This window comes from Mastigoproctus giganteus, chromosome 4 (assembly GCF_048544385.1).
Source record: "Mastigoproctus giganteus isolate SK-2022 chromosome 4, ASM4854438v1, whole genome shotgun sequence".
NCBI classification, from domain to species: domain Eukaryota; kingdom Metazoa; phylum Arthropoda; class Arachnida; order Uropygi; family Thelyphonidae; genus Mastigoproctus; species Mastigoproctus giganteus.
The window spans coordinates 172,818,611-172,839,566 of record NC_143578.1 but is presented as its reverse complement, the minus strand read 5'-3'; the positions used below and the strand labels follow the sequence as shown (position 1 = coordinate 172,839,566).

General features: G+C 36.8%; 2 protein-coding genes across 3 annotated transcripts in view; one reads left to right on the top strand and one right to left on the bottom strand.

Annotated features, from left to right (window-relative positions):
• Positions 1-2,904, top strand: part of LOC150087207 (tetratricopeptide repeat protein 39B-like) — a 349,901-nt gene extending 346,997 nt beyond the window's left edge. For both annotated transcript variants that reach the window (XM_090371071.1, XM_090371072.1), the window contains exon 18: positions 2,393-2,904. In XM_090371071.1, the coding sequence (XP_090227197.1) occupies positions 2,393-2,618 (226 nt within the window). In that variant the 3' untranslated portion in view covers positions 2,619-2,904. The remainder of the gene's footprint in view (positions 1-2,392) is intronic.
• Positions 1-20,956, bottom strand: part of Polr1H (RNA polymerase I subunit RpI12) — a 100,245-nt gene that overhangs the window by 44,454 nt on the left and 34,835 nt on the right. The window contains exon 4 of the mRNA XM_090371075.1: positions 7,167-7,197. Coding sequence (XP_090227201.1) covers positions 7,173-7,197 — 25 coding nt within the window. The 3' untranslated portion in view covers positions 7,167-7,172. The remainder of the gene's footprint in view (positions 1-7,166; positions 7,198-20,956) is intronic.

The window sequence follows — 20,956 nt, the reverse complement described above, 5'->3', positions numbered from 1 at the left end:
TGGCAAACAAAATTTACATGCTATATAACACTTAAATAATCTACATATGTAAAAAAAAAAAAAAAAGGGAAAAAAAAATGTAAATGAATGGTTTTACATGGTAGCCAAATACATCTGGATATACAAACCAGACATTTGAGGCAGTTTTGAAGCCTGGTTATTCATTGAAGCCATCGGTACATTTCCATTGTATGTATTTTATGTTCCTGTTATATAATAGTCAACAAATTTACTTGCCTATTTTAATAATTGTAGTATGCATCTAATATGCAAAAGGAGAGAAATTGCAAATTTTGAATTTAAAGTAATTTTAAATTCAAAGTTTAAATTAAAAATCAGTAATCATTATAGTTTTTTTTTTTTTTTTTCTGAAAGTTTTATATGTGACTATTGAACAAGCAACTGGACGCATTTCTGAAAAATGTAAATAAGGCTGTGAAACTACAGTCAGATATCTGATTCAAATTCTGAATAGAACAAATTTAAAGCTGCATGAATCTATCTGTCAGTGCCTCTAGATATTGAAAATTGGACAATGCAGAAAGAGTAAGAACAAATGAATTCTTTACACTTTGATGACAGTGTGCAAATTGTCACCTAATTCTGATCAGTTACTGTGGATCCAACTTATATGAATTGTTGGAAAAATTTCAAGAACTTTGAGAAACAGAAATGTTGATTATAGTTTTAAAGGAACAGATGGTTCCCATTGAAAGTACATTCTAGTTTATAGTAATATTTACCCAAAAGCTTATAGAATAGGATTACAAAATATTATTCTTATGTGACATGGAGGATTAATATTCAATTTTGGGATATATATGAAAAAAAAAAAAAATCAGCTTGCTGAATAAGGAAGTGTGAACATCATCATGATACACCTTTTGACAGTGATGCCCAATACAAATCAGTTAGTATACCTTGATTTTCAGCTCTCATTCTTTGAAGAACTTGACAAAAAGGGAATTTTGACATTAGGTATGCCAAAATGTAGTCAGATATCTGACTGCAATTTCAGTTATGAATTGATTCTTTAATGAGGTGCAAAGGAAGCATTTCATTTAAAGAAAAAGAAGCTAGTGTTCATGGAATTACGTGAAAAATATTTATGTAAACATTTTGCCCAGACAAAACTAAAAAATTGCTTAAAATAATTTCATGAGCAATAAAGGGATATCCATAGCTAAAACATTACCTGTTTCTTATTTAATTATGTTTACGACAGAAATACTGTACAAATAATTTATACAAATAAGTAACAACAATGAGCTAATTAAATCTCTAAACTTGCTAATAAAAATGTTATGTCTATCTAAATAGGACTTCTGTATTTTACAGAACAGGTAAAAAAAAAAAAGACAGCCTTGTTATTGATCTCTGAAACTGTGAGGCTATCATGTTGCACCATTAATAAGTAACACTTCTCAATTAGAGAACCACAATGTTACTTTATTAGCAATGTGCCTCCCCCCCCCCACCAGTTGGGATTTTCTTCTCCACAGCATCTGACAACTCATTAAAAATATTGTGTCTATAATAAGACTTGCATCTATTGCATAAGAATATAGGACAAAAAGAAAACAGTTGTCATTGTCAATTTTTCAAACTGTGAGGCTGTCATGAAGAGATGCCTCTCATAGCAGGCTTAGAGTTTTCATTAGCTCATTGTGTTGAAATTTGTTATCACACACTTTGGCATCTCTCATCTTGTAAGTTAAATCTGGGTTGTCAGACACTGCACTGATGAGGTGCCAATAATTACTGAATACTGCACTTCTCTCCTGGAGAAATGTTGCTTGTTGCTTATTAATAGTGCAACATGGGGCAACTTGTCGTGTCACTGGGGAGAGGGACAACAATGTTTTTCTCTCTCCCTCCCCCTTTAAATCAGTACCTCCACACACAGCTACCTTGTTTTTTCTGCCTGTTCCATGAAATACAGATTTTATATGTCCTATTATAGACATATAAAATAAGTAGAAGTGCACGGAAGCACCTATGCATGGAAACTTCTCTGAAATGCCTGGTTTCATGAATCTGCATCAAACCAGAAATACATTTAACAAAGCATACAATTGCCTTTTTTTCACTTTAACACAGACATAAAATCACAACTGATTTTTAAAAATAATAATAATTCGGATAATAAATTTTGAGGGCATCCTTACGCTAAACCACATAACATAGATTGGTTACAAAACTTTGTAGTATTCTGGCTACCAAGTTGTGTAGCTACTATGCTTTAATTTCAGAAATGAACTTATTTTTTTATCCTTTTGTATGTATAAGAATTTTTCAGTATAATTTAAGAATAAAATGATAATGCAGTGTTTCTTAAATTGATAATTGTGTTTAAACATACACACCACATTGTTTTTTCCTTTTTTTCCAGACACAAGTACCAGAATTATTCACTGGAGTCTCTCCTACATTATAGACTTCATGCAGCAACTCGCCATATTCGTAGTGCAATGAATCTCTCAAGCTCACCTCAAGAACTATATACCCCAACAGAAAGTGTGTTTTCATATTCCCAGTCAAGTCCAGCTTTCTTCACTCAAGAGAAAACTATATACCAACCACCAATATTTAAGGAAACTACCAGCCTTGTTTCTTAATCTGACTGGTGATATTTGATAAACACAAGGACAGTGAAAAATTATTTACCAGAGGGAACTTATAATTGCAATATTGCATCTACAAATGTTTCATTACGAAAGCAGAACTTGTGATCAGTCATATATCCATTGTTTGTTGGAGTTCACAGGATGTGCCAGTAAGCTAGATACCACTACTGAAAGTATTTTTCTTTCATATCCACTCTGCTTCAGTACGTTCACCTCAACATTGCAGAAAACAATCCTTTTAACTAGGTTATAATATACAGTGTAAATGTGTGTGCATATTGCTGATGTACACCATGATAAAAAAAAAAAAAAAAAAAAAAAGGTTTGACAAGAATAGTGTGTTTATTGCTTATTTATTATAAGGAATAGCATAGCATAGCTATATTGTTTACTTCTTTGTTACAATAGTGTGAATTAAGTACAGTAAAGCCTCAATTTAATGGAGTATGTGGAACCTACCTCTTAAATCTAATTTCCACTTATTTTTTTCTAAATTTAAACCTGGGGGGGGGGGAATACACACACAACCGGTACAGTTATTAGAATGTTATGCTTCAAAATAAATCCTGTATTTTGCAGACGTGTGAAAATCAGCTTCACTTTACTGTGTCATACAGCACTAGTGGAAATATTGACTAAGCTTATTTGATCTGAAGAACACTCATGTTCTTGCTTTAGTTAAAATTTAATTCCTACTAATGTTTGACACACTTTGCAGGCTAATGGAAGATGAGGAAAATCCTGTTCCTTCACACCCTACTGTGAAAATATTTTAACTGGTTGTAAATACTGCCAAACTGAGGCAGTTACATCACTAGATACCATACTGATGCTGCCCATTATTTCTGAAGTCCTTTAATTGAGGGTTTATTGTATTATACGAGAGAGAGAGAGAGAGAGAGAGAGAGAGAGAGAGAGAGAGAGAGAGAGAGAGAGAGAGAGATTCAAAAAAAGATAAGTATTCCCCCAGTAGTTGTGATAAAAGGTTGAAACAAGCACCACATATTACACTTTTTCAACGTAGTCACCAGACAAAATGACACAATTTTGCCACCTCTCAATACACTTCCATAGGCCAGTTTTGTAGAAGTACTCTGAGACTGTCCTTCAAACCACACAACTCAGCAGTATAAATTATATCAACATCAGCAGCAAAGTATTTTCCACAAAGAAAGGACTTCGGGGCAGGAAAGAGGAAGAAATCTCAGGGTGCAAGGTCAGGGGATGCATCAATATTTCAAACCCACATTCATGGGCATGTCTCATTGTAGCATGGAAGAAAGGCACAGTGGTATTATCATGGCGCAGGCATGCACCTTTTGATAGTTTTCTCTGTATTTTTTTTCATTTATAGCAGCACATAGCTTTATGAGGAGATTTGAATAATTCTTTGCCACAGTGCAGCCTTTTTGTAGGTAATCAGTTAGTGCTAGGCTAGGCTGATCCCAAAAAACTAACAGCATCACCTTGTCAGCACTTGGTTGCACCTTTGTGTATTTGGGGGCGTTATTCTATATGCTTCCATTGTTTTCACATTTGTTTAGTTTCAGAATCGTAGTGACGGATCTAAGTTTCATCCATGGTGAATAGCTGTGATGGTTGGTTGGTTATTAGGATTTTTATGGCGCATCAGCATCTAAGGCTATAGTGCGCCAAAAATAGCTGTGAAAAACTTCTCTTGCTTCTCCTGGCACATCGACATTTTCATGTGCACATTGTGCCCTTTCCTTCTTCTGGTAAGGGGTCAGAAGCCTGGGAACCCACCTAGCAGACACTTTGCTCACATACAACTGTTGAGGGATGATGTTCTCCACAGACGCTAGACTAATTTGGAGATCTGCAGCTAGTTCTTTGACACTAATTTGTGATCTTCCAGGGTGAATGCCTCAATTTTTGCAATACTCTCATGCACTGGGGTTTCTCCACATCTGAATTGTTTATATCAATGTGTAAAAATACTAACTTGGGCAGTCTTCTCCATAAACAGTGCCATTTCTTTGTGGATTATTTTTGGTGTTTTTCCCTTGCAAAAAAAGCAACTGAATCACTGATCTGCATTCCACTTTATCCATTGTGACACTTCATTCAGAGCTATAAAGAAAAAAATTACTTGTCAGATCAAAACCAAAATATGTGTCGTTGCTATATCAACGTTCAAGGTATCACACACACAAATAAAAAAAATAATAAAAAAAAATCTTTGTATCAACTACTTCTGGATGAATACAAATCTTTTTTGAATCCCCCCCCCCCCCATGCTATTTAGCACTGCTGTTCTTGTGATGAGAAACAACAGCAACAATTTACTATTGTAACAGGGGATTAATATCCAAAGGTATCCATCTTTGTTCATTGAAATTTTTCCACGGGTGGCTTAAGACGTTCTATGTTATATTGCTGAGAGATTACCTATATAAATACAGTGCAACCACAATATAAAATGGGGGTCAGGCGACAACTTTAATACCCATGTTATAAGTGTAATGCATTATAGCCAAAAAAGTTACCATTTTTTTCTCCAGTTTTTTTTTTTTTTTTTTTTTTTTTTTAAATTAGATTTTGTGTTTCTTAACTAACAGCACTTCCTCCCCTTCTATCCTGTTATTCCTTTCTGTACACATTGAACTCCCCAAATTCCAATTCTACATTTCTTATCTCTGTGTGACACCATGCCTCTGATATCCCAACAACATCAGCCTTTGATGTCTTCACCAGCACCTCAAATTCATTCACTATACTCCTAGCATTGGTATACATGCACCTATTCCTACTCTTAGTTATCCTAACACAACCCATGTATTTACTTGTTTCATGATGACTGCCAGCAGCCCCTGAAATCCCCACTACCTTTCTTTCCAGGCGCCTGCTTATTCCAATAGAAGCAGTGCAAGAATCACTTTCAACTCTGCCCGTGGCTACCATTAATCTATTAGTCTGTGAATCCTCCCCAAGCTAGCAGTTTTCCGTATCACCTAACACTGCCTCGATAGTCTGTAAATATTCTTACACCCTTTCTATTTAAGTGTATCCTATCCCTGTAGAAGCAGTCCCTCCTGTTAACAAGCACATACCAGGCTGAGAAAAATTACCCCAGAGCCTTGCACAATCGCTCTAGGGTCGAATTGATTGACAAGGCTCTCATCATATACTCCCTCCTATCATGTCTGCGCAGAATTGCAGAACTTTCAAATTTAACCCTAACTCACGGCTTTTTCAACATTTAAAGTACTTGTTAAGTCCGCCCGCAGGTGTCATTAGTGTCAACTTGTATAACAATATCACCCTTTGTGCTCTTAAAAGATGATATCTGCTCTACAACATCATCAACTTTTGCCCCTGGTCATATTCCACCTATCTTTTTTGCACAATATATTTCCTGTCTCCCTGATAATAGAGTCACTGACAATAACTAGCTCCTGTGGGACCAGTGCATTCTGTCCTGAAGGTTGCCTGATGATCAAGTGCAAGCTCTGGAATTGTTGTCGGCAGCTGAGAGCTTGATGGGTCCCCTAATTTAAGTCTTTCGAAGGCATCTACCCTGTTCTTCAAGCTTTCCTAAAGACCCATAATAGTGCTGAGTTGGCACCTAACTTCTTCACACTGCTTACATCAAGCACACACACAAAGACATCCCCCTTGGCAATATCATGTCCTGTTCCAGAAAGTCCGCAAACATTTCACAAGTTGCACAGTTTTTTAGGCTGTGATGCATTGAAGAATTGCCGCCGTTGGTTCCCTCCCGAGCCACAGCACTCCCACAACTTTGTGCACGTTGCTTTGCTGCTCTAGTCTGGGGCATGATATCCATTTAAATATGATTTAATTAATTAACAATGAAAATTAATATGGTTAATAAATTTAACTGATTAATTTACTATACTATAGCTGACTATACGAAGCTAATGCAGTAATGCGTATTCTGCTATATTACATTATACGGTAACGCAGAGGTTTCCAAACTTTCTCGGTTCGTGGCACCCTTAGTGTCTAAGTAATTTTTTTTTAACAGCACCCCTAGGCTAAAAAAAAAATACCTAACAGTTCCATTATTAAGTAGTTAGGTCCAAAAAATTTAATAAGTAATGTTGAAACTGTGAATTACCTTGTGCTAGCAGATGGATTATTGCTGAGTTTCCCTCGAAAATTTTAAATATCCCAGGGTGGCGCAGTGCACAGTTTGGAAACCACTTCCGTAACAATCATAATGTTAAGTAATATGTAGTTATTTAGTTATATCTAGAAAAAAAATTACTTTCAACTCATTCAGTTCTCATCAAAGAATTCTCTTTCAACTGGAGGGGGGGGGGGAAGAAGGAGACAGAGAAAGAAATGTAATATATATACTTGCATATTATGCATATAAATAATATTTTCATAGTAATTTAGTCTTGGCTATATACACATACAATATTCAAAAAAATAATAAAATATATGCAATATTAAACATGGCAAAGGAACAATCAAAATTGTTGCATAATGTTATCACATGTTAAGTCCAAACAGTAAAAAAACCTATTCTGTTCTTATAAAGAAACTTACAGACACCTAAGAATTTTCTCTTTCCCGATAACTGAAAAAAAAAAAAAATAATAATAATAATTAATATATATATTTGTATACACAATGTAAATTGCATTTTCATAGTAATTTAATCTTGGCTATATACACATATGCAATATTTAAAAAAATAAAAATATAAGAACAGTAAAAAATTCTAATCTGTTTATTTTTTTTCTTTTTCTCTCACTCATTCACACGCACAGAGAGAGAGAAAGATTTTGACAGATGCCTAGATATTCAAATATCTGTATAGTCAGTTCCTTTTTTTTTTTTTTTTTTTTTTTTTTTAACTCAGCAAGATTCACTCTGAATCTGTAAAATGGCCTATTCTAAAGTACAGATGCAATTTATCACAAAACTTTCTAGCAGCGACCGACATGCAATTTAATCATCTCAAGCCTCAATACCAATAAAGAACATAGTTTGAATGTCTAAATGGCTAGACTTTTAAAAACCAGGTTCTCTAGCCTCCTGATATTAACACTTGTTTAGAGATAACATCCAACTTTGTACCAATGCCACCTCCCTTTACACCTGCAGTCACCAAATAAAAGGTAATTACTGCTATGAAGTCACTACCTGCCTCCTCGATCATGAGAGACAGTGGTGACCCACGACTGTTTATTAAGGGTCTTAATCAAGTGATTATCACAGTCCATCCAGTTTACACATTCAATGTAATCCCATCTACACATATTTTCCAACATCCTAGAAAACATTTTAACATTCTCCAGCAAGTGCCATCCTATGTAAGACTTTCATTACAGACCCATTTCTCAAACATCCCATAAGGGAGAATGCCAGAAGTTTATCAAACTGCAACAGGGTGCTTAATGATTTTCTAATAACTGAGAGCAAAGCGGAGTTATAGTTATAGTTAAACAGAAAGGCACCCATAGGATGGAATCTATCCAGTTATATTAAAGGAGGTGGCAAAGGTAGTAAGCAAACCCTTAGCCATAATTATGAGTGCATCCTTGGACTCGGGGAAAGTCCCCATGTACTGGAGACATGCAAATGTATCCCCAATTCACAAAGGGGAAAGGGGGATCCCCTTTGTGAATTGGGGGTACATTTTTAAGGGTGACATGAGTAATTACAGACCAGTTAGTTTAACTTCTGTTTCGAGGAAAATAATGATTAAAGATGCATTGCAGGATCATCTACAGAAGACTGCAGTAATAATTCAGATACAGCATGGGCAAATTTGATTGGATACTATGATGTGCTTACAAATGAACTGGATGCAAAAATAATTTTGATATCATATACTTTGATTTCGGGAAAGCTTTTGACACTGTTGCACATGGAGGACTACTGTACAAATGGAGCAGTATGCTATTAATGGCAAGTTACTACGATGGGTGGTTGAGTGGGAGAAGACGGAGTGGTAATCAATGGACGCTACTCTTCGTGGACTAATGTTATTAGTGAAGTCCCTGAGGATTTGGTGTTGGGCTTTGTATATTTATCAATGATAGTGATGAAAGTATATCAAACAATGTCGAAGTCTGCAGATGATACAAAGGTTGGCAGGGTTATTAATGCCAGTACGCTACTGCAACAGGATCTAGAAAAGTTGGGCAGATTGGATGAGAACTGACAACTGAGGTTTAACACTGACAAATGCAAAGTACTGCATATGGGTAAAAGTAATCCCAGAGAAACATACCAGCTGTGTGGTGCTACACTTAGGGTGGTAGAAAATGAAAAAGATATGGGAGTAAGAGTGCAGTCAGGTATGAAGTTTTCTGAGCAGTGCAGGCAGGCTACAAGAGTAGGTCATGGGATATTGTCAATGATATACAGGAATTTTGCTAGTGGGGAAAAGGAGGTGATTATCCTTTTGTATAAGGCCACACTTTGTATGGTCAGGCCACACCTTGAATAGTGCACATAGGTCTGGAGGCATCATTTTAGTACAGAGAAGGGCAACAAGATTGGTGAGGGGAACAAAGGGGGTGGTCTTCCTCTTGCTCAGATTACAAACTAAATTCAAATTGAGGAAAGACGTTATAGAATAGATGTGTGGAAATTTGCCTTTAGCCAACGGGTTGTTGATTGCTGGAACAAACTTCCATCTATCATTGTGGAAGTCGATAGCTTATAATAAATTTAAGGAGGAACTGCACAAACATTTAGAGGGAATGGATGTGTGAAATGTTTTTTTTTTTTTTTTTTTTTTTTTTTTGGCTGGTGCTACATAAGCTTGCTGTCTTGCATCATATGCTACTACTAATGCTAATCCCATTTAATCAAAATTTTAAAGAAAACTTTGCTTCCAATATTAACTTCACAAATCTGACTTCATTATTCAGCACAGGTTCATTGTCTCTTTCGCAGTTACTAATCTGTTGATGATGCCTGATAACTACAAGTCATCGTTAGCAGATCATTGATAACTAACTGAGAACTAACACTTACGAGAATCAAAAGCAGAACTTTTAGACTTTGAAATTGCTTTTGAATGTATCAGTATGTTTATTCATTACTAACTAAAAAAACAATCCTCACTCAACAGAACTGATAATAAATGAGTGTTGTGAACTTTTCCAAGGTAGAAAAGGTTAATTAAATTATATCATGTATTTTTAATAAAAAATGTACTGTTATCGTTAGATTATTCACTACTTAATTATTTGTTTGAATTTGCTTACATTTTATTATTAGTCATATGGTGCAAGGAAGCCTGAGGTTTATGCTGCACCAGCCAAAAAAAAAAAAAAATTTCTGAATTACCGAGAGAGAGAGAAGGGGGGGGGGGGAATCACCAAGAAAAAGAAGAATGATGATATCCAGCTCAGGACCCTTGGTGTGCCAAGCCCATACTCACCAGATGTGAGCTCCTGGGGTTCACTTGTCTTCAGTACTTATAAAAGTACATGTTGTTTGTCTCTATACTTGTCATGTAACACAACTTTTTTTCTCCATCACTGATTTTACTCTTAAGAGTTTTCCATTTTTGCCACTGCTGCAAGTGAGAATGTGCCTATTTAGTAATATTAAACAGCAGTGGGGAGAACTAAATTTGACAGTGAGCTTTTTTTTTAAAAAAAAAAAATATATATATATAAAATAATAATAAAAATAGAAAAGTTTGAAGAGCGTTTGGAGAGTAAGAAAGATAGAGCACTTTTAACGTCTGAAAGGTAGCCAAGTTATCAAACCTCATTTTTTTACATGAGGAAATCACCAATGCTGGAATATGTTATTTTCAAGAAAGAAGTATTATTCTAAGTTTAATAAATATGAAAATTAAAATAGTTCTTGCAACTATTTTCATTAAGAATTACTTTTAATTAATCATGCAGGCTATTTACAAAGAAAGAAGGTTAAAAAAAAAAAAAAGGAATACATTGAAACCTCTATAAGCAACCTGTGCAATGAGACCACCTCTACAAAAGACTAATATTTCTTAGAATGGTTTTAAATAAGTGTCTTGTGTAACAAAACTGTATTCTCCATGACCACTCTCTCTGATATGGCCACGACTTTCAATCTTGTTGACAGTTTAGCAGGCATTGTATATCACAGATTTCTAGGAATCAGTAATTTTCTAAGACAACCATTGTCTTACCTGGCTGTGGCAGTTAATCATGTTGTTTAGCAGCCAATGTTTTTTTACAGATTTCTATAAATCTGGAGTTTCTGAAGTAACTATATAAATACTGCTACCAAATAGGTATTTCATTAATTTATTTCTGATTTATCCATCATTGAATATAAACATGATGGCAGAAAAAAGCAAAATGAAATTTTAAATATAAATATTTATATATTCCTTGCAATAAGGATTTTAAATAAAAAAGTAATTACTAAAATTCTTTATTAGAAATATTGCAATTGAAATACAATTTAACAAAATGGAATACAGATATATTATATTATAACATTTGATAGTATGAATCAGAGCTGTAATACTCAATACGTTCTACGTTGATATTAATATTTGTAAAATAATAAGAGGAGTTTACCTCAATATAGTATGTAGAACACTTCCCTATGATACTCTCCAGAAATTAAAACAAAAAAATTGACAACTTACATTAGAGTAAATATAAATAATTAAAAATCAGTTTAATGCAATTAAAAAGAACCTAACGAAAATATTCAAAACAATTTTCCTTCCTGAAGCTGACAATGTATGTCGTGATCACAGGAATGAAAATGAATCAATTTTCATTCCTGTGATCACGACATACGTTGTCAGCTTCAGGAAGGAAAATTGTTTTGAATATTTTCGTTAGGTTCTTTTTAATTGCATTAAACTGATTTTTAATTATTTATATTTACTCTAATGTAAGTTGTCGATTTTTTCGTTTTAATTTCTGGAGAGTATCATACGGAAGGGTTCTACGTACTATATTGAGGTAATATCCAGTTTGTTTTCTTAAATTTATTATTATTTTTACAAATACTTCAAATTTTAAATTCTACAGTAAAATCCTGTTACAAAAAACTGATGCATAAATCATTTCAATGTACAGAAATTTTTATGTAATAAATATTGCCAAAAATTATTTTGAAAAGAATCATTATTTTTATATACAAATTCTTTTGAACCTTTGTAACATATATACAGAGTAATTCCTGCTCTATTTTACTTAAATATTAATTTTAGAATCAATAAATAAACTACATCCATAGCATATTTTATTTATAAGAAATACCACATTCAGAAATAAGGTACAGTATACACCACTTATTGTTACTTTTTGCATATTAATAGGTAAATTTTGTGCATAATGCTTATTCGCTCCTCTGCAATAAGATAGAACTGCACTTTGGTAGTCAGAAGTCAATATGACCACCAAAGTGTTGCAGTAGCATACCCTGAGTGCACCAGAGTGCAATCAGGGTATGCTACTGTAACACTACATATTACCATGATAATGGCAATTGAAGAACAACAACCCACAGATGCTCAAAACAACTCCACACTGAAGCCTGCAAACTTCACTAATAGCGCAGTACAAGAGTAGTGCTCATTGATAACCACTATCTGTGTAAAATTTAAATTGAGGATGGATGGTTGCAAGACAGATGTGCAGAAATGTGTTTTCAACCAGTGGGTAGCTGAGTGCTGGAACAAACTTTCATCTGGTGTTGTGGAAATGGATAGTTTTAAGTTTAAAGAATTAGACAAATTATTAGAGGGGATGGGCAGGTGATGCGATGCGAGTGTGTGTGTGTGTGTGTGTGTGTGTGTGTTCCAAATATTACAAGCAATATACTTGATCATTTTTTAAAATGTTGATCTCGGAACTACGTAACAAGTCACCATAGTGCAATTAAATTAATGTGGGAGAAAATTTCACATCACCATGGGAAACTTTGCTATTCGTTTTCAAGCTATCGACTACATCAAATCAAACTTTTCGTTAAACATGCCAAAAATTCAATCTGTACACTGATAAAAGAGCATTATAGTGAGCATGTGTAGAGTGAACCGCGTTATAACGAGGGCCTGCTGTACTCCCTCCCATCGTGTCTGGGCAGAATCACAGACACTTTCAAATTCAACATTGACCTGTACTTGTTAAGTAATTCCTCCATTCTCCTACTCTTCATATAATTAGTGCCAACGTGTACAACAATATCACCTTTTGTGCCCTTAAAAGATATCTGCTCTACAACATCATAAACTTTTGCCCCTGGCAGGTATACCCTGGTCCTGTTCAACCTATCCTTTTAGCACAATATATTCCCTATTTCCCTGACAATAGAGTCACCAACAACTAGTTCCTGTGGGACCAGTGCATTGTGCCTTGGGGATTGCCGCTGTGTTGACTGATGTTCAAGTACTTGGCGTTGATGTGGGCAGCTGAGAGCTTGATGGGCCCCCTCGATTTAAATCCTTCGAGGGCATCTACCCAGTTCTTCAAGCTCTCATAAAGACCCATAACAATGCTGAGTTAGTGCCTGATTTCCTTACACTGAGCACACACAGACATTCCCCTTGGCAATATCATGTCCCGTTCCTGATAGTCCACAAACATCGAACAAGCAGTACATTTCAAAAATCTGTGATTCAGAGGACAACCACCGCCCTCAGTTCTCCCCTGAGCCACAGCATCCCCACTACCTTTTGCTTTGCTGCTTTGGTCTGAGGCATGATTTCGATTAAATTTCAATACAATTAAAATTATAACACTAAACTGATATCCCAATGCAGTTATAACACTATATATATATATTTCAGTATTGAGTGTGTATATATATATATATATATATATATATATTTCAGTATCTTCCAACTCATGTATTAATGACCTCGGTAAAACACCTCCCACCATTCTCAACACACTTCACTCAATGCCTCCTGTGGTCTTCCATCAAAAGGATGTCAGAAGGATTTTGACGAATCTCGATGCTAAGAAAGCTCCAGGTCCTGATGGTATTTCTCCACTTGTTCTCAAAACCTGTGCTCCTGAACTTACTCCTGTTCTTTGCCACCTTTTTTCACTTTCTTATTCCAAAGGTGTTTTTCCTTCTGCTTGGAAATTTGCTCATATCCAGCCAGTTCCTAAAAAAGATGGTGACAAATCCCTCCCATCCAATTATCGTCCCATTGCAATTACTTCTACTCTTTCTAAAGTAATGGAGAAATCAATTAATCGGCAACTCTTAAACTACCTAGAAACCTTCCGCCTGATTAACGATCACCAGTATGGATTCCGTCAGCGTCAATCCACTGGTGATATTCTGGCTTATGTTATCCATTTATGGACAAATTTAATGGAAAAGTTCGGTGAAACACAAGCAGTTGCTCTTGGCATCTCAAAGTCTTTCGATCATGTTTGGCATAAAGGTCTTCTAAACAAGCTTCCATCTTATGGTTTGCCAACTGTTTTTTGTAATTGGTTATCCAGTTTTCTCTCTGATCGCTCACTGAGGGTGATGATAGATGGTTCTCTGTCTTCTAACTTCTCCGCTAATGCCGGTGTCCCCCAAGGTTCAGTTCTTTCCCCTACTCTTTTCCTCTTGTATATTAATGACCTTCTTCCATTGACTGGAAATCCTATCCATAGTTTCGCCGATGATAGCACATTGCATTTCACTTTCCATTTTGAGAAACCTTGCCCTGCTCAATCAGCTTCAACTTCTCAAATATCCGCTACCAATTCCTTAAATGCCGATCTCCAGGTAATTCTCCAATGGGCAAAGACAACTTAGTTGATTTCAATCCTTCTAAAACTCAGTCCTGTCTTATTTCTCGCAAAAAGGATTCTTCTGCTTGTATACTTAACTTTGGTGACACTTCGATTTCTAGGCAAGGCGATATATCTCTTTTGGGAATTACCCTGACTTCTAATCTCTCTTGGCACAAGCACATTACAAATATTGCTTCCTCTGCATCTAAAAAAACTTGGTGTTCTCTTTCGCTCTTGGTGTTACTTTTCTTCTAAACAGCTGTTCACTCTGTACAAATCGCAAATCTGCCCTACCATGGAATATTGTTCCCACATCTGGGTTGGTGCCCCAAAACCTCTCTCAGACTACTTGATTTCATTCAGAAGAGGGCAGTTAGGTTAATTAATGACTCCTCTCTAACAGAGTCTCTCCACTCGCTGTCTCATCGATGTACTGTTTCTGCTATATGCCTTTTCTATAGATACTTCCATGGGCGCTGTTCTTCTGAATTGGCTTCTATAATTCTCGCTCTCTCTTTCAAAACAGTCCAAACACGTGCTGCCACCAGCCAACATCCAATTATTGTCCAAGTTCAAAATCACAGAAGTAACTTTTCATCTTCCTCGTTTATCATTCAACTGCCGTTTTATGGAACAACCTTCCTTCATACGTATTTCCTGAAAATTACAGTCTACAGAATTTCAAGTCTAATGTCAACAAATATCTTCTTTCTTCTTCTCAACCTCCAACCAATCACTGTACTAAGTACTATAAGTTCTAATACCTCTCGTGTTTGGGGTTTTCATTAAAAAAAAATTCTTTATCGTGTACTTTTTATGCGGGAAAGCTTTTTACCCGGAAAACTTCTTACACGGGAAAATAATACATCATCATATATAGAGTTGAAATTGGGAATTAAGAAACCAAACCTAGTATGGGAGAAAGCTTCTTATGGAGGAATTTCTTATCTCGGTTCTACTGTAATTATTTATGCAGATTAAGTCTGACTGAAGAATCCGTGCAAGGGGCGCACAAGCAAGTTTTTATTTGGAAAATTTTTCCCTGTGGGATGGTGGATAGGGAGCAGCGATAGAAAAAGAACTAAAGATCATGGAAGAACAAAGCATAAAAAAAAAAAAAAAAACCTTAACTCCAGCACAAATTAAATCTTGATTTAAAATAAGTTAAATCAATATACAGTTAAATTCAATTAAGAAATATATAAAATACTATATAGTGGGGAGAAATATATAGATAAATAAAATGTATTCCACCTCCTTTATACAGTAGATATGTATAAAGATAGATGAAAGTCAACTATAAAAGCTGGTAGATACAGATGTTTAAGTGTCTGCAGTAGCTTATTAGCACTATTGCTGTGTGATGCATCAAAATGACTGTGTTCATTTGGTTCATTACATTCCCATGGGAAATTACCTTTGAGGACCCTTGCTAACAACAAGAGTATGCCTTTGGATATTGTTCATATACCATAGCATAATCACTTACACATGACTTGCATTGTACATGATGGGTCACAAGTTTGCCGATGCCAAAATAAAAGCATGTGCAGATTTAGATCTGTTTGAAGATGAAGGAAATGGGTGGTGACAACTACTCTTTTTTTTTTTTAGCAATGCAGCAGATGAGACCTACCTACCATTATAATCCAAGCGCAAACAGGAGGATTCTGTGTGGAAATCTCCAACAAAAAATAGAAAGAAAAGGTGGTACCAATTACTGGTAAAATTAGTCATAACTCTGATATCATTGGAATGGTCTACCGGCATATTGTCCCACTCCACATAAAAGTTATTGGCCATTATTGTGTCATTAGCATTAACAAGGGCATATGATGCAATAAAGCAAGCTTATATAGCATCAGCCAAAAAAAAAAAAAAAAAAAAAAAACACACCCTTCTTATTTCACCAATCCACTGGCTCCAAATGTTTGTCTAGTTCTGCCTTGAATCTGTTTAAGCTATCAACTTCTATAACGACAGATGGAAGTTTGTTCCACCAATCAACCACCCGCTGGCTAAAGGCAAACTTCCGCACATCTATCCTACAACTGTCTTTCCTCAATTTGAATTTATGCCCTCTCCGGCGATTATTCTGAGCAAGAAGAATCCCATGAGCATTGAGCATGCTCAAACCATTCAAGGCTTTATACACCTCAATCAGATCACCTCACAGGTGCCTACTCTCCAGACACTGTAATTTGCAAGATGTGTTTCTGTACTTGCAACCCTTGGCCAGAAATATTCTAATCTTCATACACAAATGCTCTATATATCAATATGCACCCTCGTGTTACTCTTGTTTTTCACCAATATCAAAAGTGTATCACATCCTGCATACAATCACCACTGGTGCTTTGTAGCTTTTACCTTTTTTCTTAAACTAATAGTATATAACAGAGATATGGTGCTCAATACATTCTATGTTGGTATCAATATTTGTAGAAGAATAAGAAATTTACCTCAATATGATATGCAGAACACTTCCGTATGATACTCTCCAGAAATTAAAAGGAATAAAAGATTCACGCAAAATGATTACAGTAAAAAATCAATTGAACAAAATTCAAAAAACAAATTTAAAAAATTAATTAAAAAATCAATTTAAAGTTAAATGTAAATTTTGAAAAATGATTTTCCTTGCTGAAGCAGACTGCTTTTCAACCGTGTATCATGATCACAGGGATAGAAATTAAGGAGTAAAAGTGAAGTGTAAAGTGTGTTTAGGGTCTGAAGGCACCAGAGGTTCCCCTTCTCTGCGTAGACACAAGGGCTTCGCGCATACACTTTTAAATCTCTGGCCTTTACAGTGTACTGTAAAGGCCAGAGATTTAAAAGTGTATGGATATTGTTAAATGTAGTGTTGTGTAATATTGTTCACCTGGCCATTTAGCCAGTGGACCTCTATTGGGCCCACTGTTGCCCACACTTGGCCTCATAGAGGCAGACCAAGTACACCAGTATTTTAGGTAAGTACTCTGGCAGGTCCTGCCACCTAATTTCCGTGGTTAGGACCTAAAAAAAAAAAAAAAAAAAATGTGGTAGGATTGAGCACTGAAAGGGTTAGAGGCTAAGAGGAATACTTGTAAAATAGAATTTGAAAGTTTTAAATTTAGACTATGTGGGATTAAGCTGTGAAAGAGAACAGAGTAGGGGAGAGGCTGAGGGGAGGAAACAGAAAGTAAGGGGTTGATAGAGGTGGCAACCCCTGTGGCAACCTCAGTAAGGCAGGCCCATGTCTCCATTAATTTTGGAACTAAAATCTGTGAAGACCAGTATATAATTACTCAATTTTTATGATGTTCCTGAGTTTAGTGCCGATTCTAAAAATCCAAGCCATTTTTACACATACACAGCTTTTATTTCAAACAGTAAGAATTATTTTGTTAGGCACGCATTCCATGTATATGCAATGTGCATACTATTTCCTTTGTAATGGGCAAATATAGACATGCCCAGACATGTTTAGACACACCAAGCAGGGTTCCCTCTAAGCACTTCTAAAACCACTACATGGCTGCACAGCCATTCAGTGTTTTGGAAGTGCTGTGCACTAAATTATTTCAGCTTGCACTATTTTGGAGGAAAAGGGAGGGGAGGAGACAGTCAAACCATCTCCTCCCCCCAGGGAAGTAGAAAGAAAGTACCGTGCAAATGAGCACAGGTATAGGATCATCTACGCCATTGGCAGCAGAGCTGCAGCGGGGCCGTCCATGATAGTTCTATTTAAGTTCTAAAGAGACGTCAACTGCTAGGGTTGTGGGGTCACTCCTGGGACAAGTCCTGTCCTTGCAGTTCACACTGTTGAGGTTGCGGCTAGCAGTCTGTCATCAAGTTTTCGGTTATAATCTTCCGTTTCAAGGAGGAGAAGTCCTGGTTGGTAATATGTTTTGTCTTTGGGTTGTCATAGTCAGATGGCATTTCCTCTTTTCCTCAGTGTATGGCAATTTGCACCCTTCTCGCAAAGAGGTCCTGGGCGAATTATGACAAAGCTTTATAATCTTCTTCCACTTCAAGGAGGAGAAATTCTTGACCTCTTGAAAGATATCACACTTTTGTAATAAGAATACACCTTAGGTCCTCGTAGATGGGACAGTCAAACATAAGATGGTTTCACTCTATCTCTCCGCAAGTGCAATGTTGGTTTTCTGTGAGTCTGAAGCTGGTGAGCTTTGCGTTGAAGGGGCCATGTCCTGTTATTAAGTATGTTGTACGGAGTCCTGGGAAGAATCATGGCGATTTCAGATATACTCTATTTGTCTGTGGAAAAAACTTGTGGGTGATCTCTCCTTTAGTGATACCGGCCCATCTGTTTTGCCACTCCTGCAGCAGATGGTTCTGTAGGCATACTTTTTCTGCCTTCCCATTATTAGTAGGATCGGTTGTAAAATTCAGGAAGGTAACTGGGACTCCTTTGGAAAAGTAATAGAGCATTCCAGTTCTAACGATTTATAGGTCTAGCGTTTCTGCTATTACTTATAAGGCTGGAGAACTCTGTACTGCAGGCGCAGGTTATGGCATGGAGGATGGATCACTGGGTAGAATCCAGCGTTCTTCTATTTACTATTAGTGTGGTCTTATTGTACCATGCGGCTGAAGCATATGAGATTGCTGGGATGAAAACTGTCTTTATTATTATTATTATCATCATCATTAGCCATATGGTGCAAGGAAGCCTGAGGCTTTTGCTGCACCAGCCAAAAAAAAATTTCTGAGTTACCTGAGAGAGAGAGAGAGAGACAAAAATAGAAGGGAATCACCAAGGAAGAGAGAAGAATGATGATATCCAGCTCAGGACCCTGGGTGTGCTACGCCCAGGGTCCTGGGCGTAGCACACCCAGGACCCAGGATAGAGTGCCTGCATCCTCTTGTTGAGGCACCAGTCTCTACATGAGACCCTGGTCACCAGGGCTGAGTAGTTCCTGATATTTGTTCTGATGTATTTAAGGTGTGGCTGAAAGGATAGTTTGCTATCTAGGAGAATACCTAAATATTTGAGCTGTGGTGCCAATTTTATCATGGTCTCGTCAATTTTAATTTGGGGTGGGCTACTCAGGTCAAGAGAGCCTTTAAGGATAATATATGAGGTTTTCGCTGGTGATATTGTGAGGAAGTTCTTTGCTGCCCAAGTTTGATGAAGTCAAAGGGCATAGTTGGCCAGGGTTTTCAAAGCTCAGCTCTTGAGTTTGCTTCCACTGTAAGGATGAGGTCGCTGGCAAAAGCCTGGGATTCGACTTCTCTCAGGTCCATCCTCAAGAACTCATTGAAGACAACGTTCCAGAGCAATGGACCCAGCACAGACCCCTGCAGACAGCCTCTGTCGATCTGTTTTACTACCTTCTTGTACAGGGTATTGATCTCAAACTTTCTCTGTGATAGGTAATCTGCCACTGTTGAATAGATTTATTGGCACCCCAGCCTGCCGAGAACACTCAGCCAGTATTTCCTGCTGCATTCTCTCGCTGCAATGAGCAGGTTTTTCACTGCATCTATTGTAGAGGAACCTGGTTTGAACTAGTAGTATGCTGTTTCGTAGTGCTGGGAAATTCTTTTATGCAGTAATCTTTCATACAGTATACTCACCACTGACAGAAGTGCAATGGGTCTATACGAGTCTGGATTCTGTCGGATTCTTCAAAATTACTTAATATTTGCTATCTTCCATTCAGTCGAGTATTTTCCCACTTCCATATAGCGGTTAAACAAATCCAGCAGAGGTTCAGTGCATACTCAGCTACCTTTTTAACAAATTCTGGCTCACCCAGATCTAAGCCTGGACATTTCTTGGTTTTAATCTGTGTGATAGCTACCAGAAGCTCCTCCTGTGAGAAAGGCGGCTCCATCTGCAATGTTTCATAATTCTGGTTTTCTTGGCACAATTGATCGATATAGCCAGGTCCTTGAAAATAACAGCAAGAATATTTTCCATGGATTGCTCCCAAGTTGTGGTGAGTGGATGTTAATACTTCATCCCTGGGGAGTTTGTTGATGGTGACTTTCTAATCCACTCCCCCCCCCCCCAGGGTTCAGCATTTCCTGTTGTGGAGACCAAGCCCTCCCATGATATCTTTTTACTTTTCTTGATAATCTCAGTATAACGATTCCTGGCATCTCTGTAGTGCTGCCTAAGCACCTCAACTTCTGCAGCTGGCCAGGTCCTCCATGCTCTTTGGAAGTTTTTCCTTCTTTTAATTACTTCTCTCCTTAGTTACTAAATCTCAGGAATCCACCAGGGAACTGCACGAGGCAGTCGGTTTTTGCTTTTTATAGCTGTTGCACTGGCACTTCTAATAATTTCTGTTACCTTGCATTGGCATGAGTCAGGATCACTCTGTTGGTTATTTTCTACCATTGCAGTCAAGGAGTTCCTGAAGAGCTCCCATTCTGCTTTAGTTATGGCAAATCTGTTATGGAGTTGCTTGATTGGCAGTGTTCTTTTTAGAGTTATGATAATTCAAAAGGTTATAACACAGTGATCTGATGTTGCCCATGAGTCTTGCACCCTCTAGTTGGTCATGAACAGTGCATTACTTCCTGTACCAAGAGAGACGTCAATCATGGACTCCTAAAGGGTGTTGCAAAAGGTTGGGAGCTAGTATGGCTGATTAAGGAGCC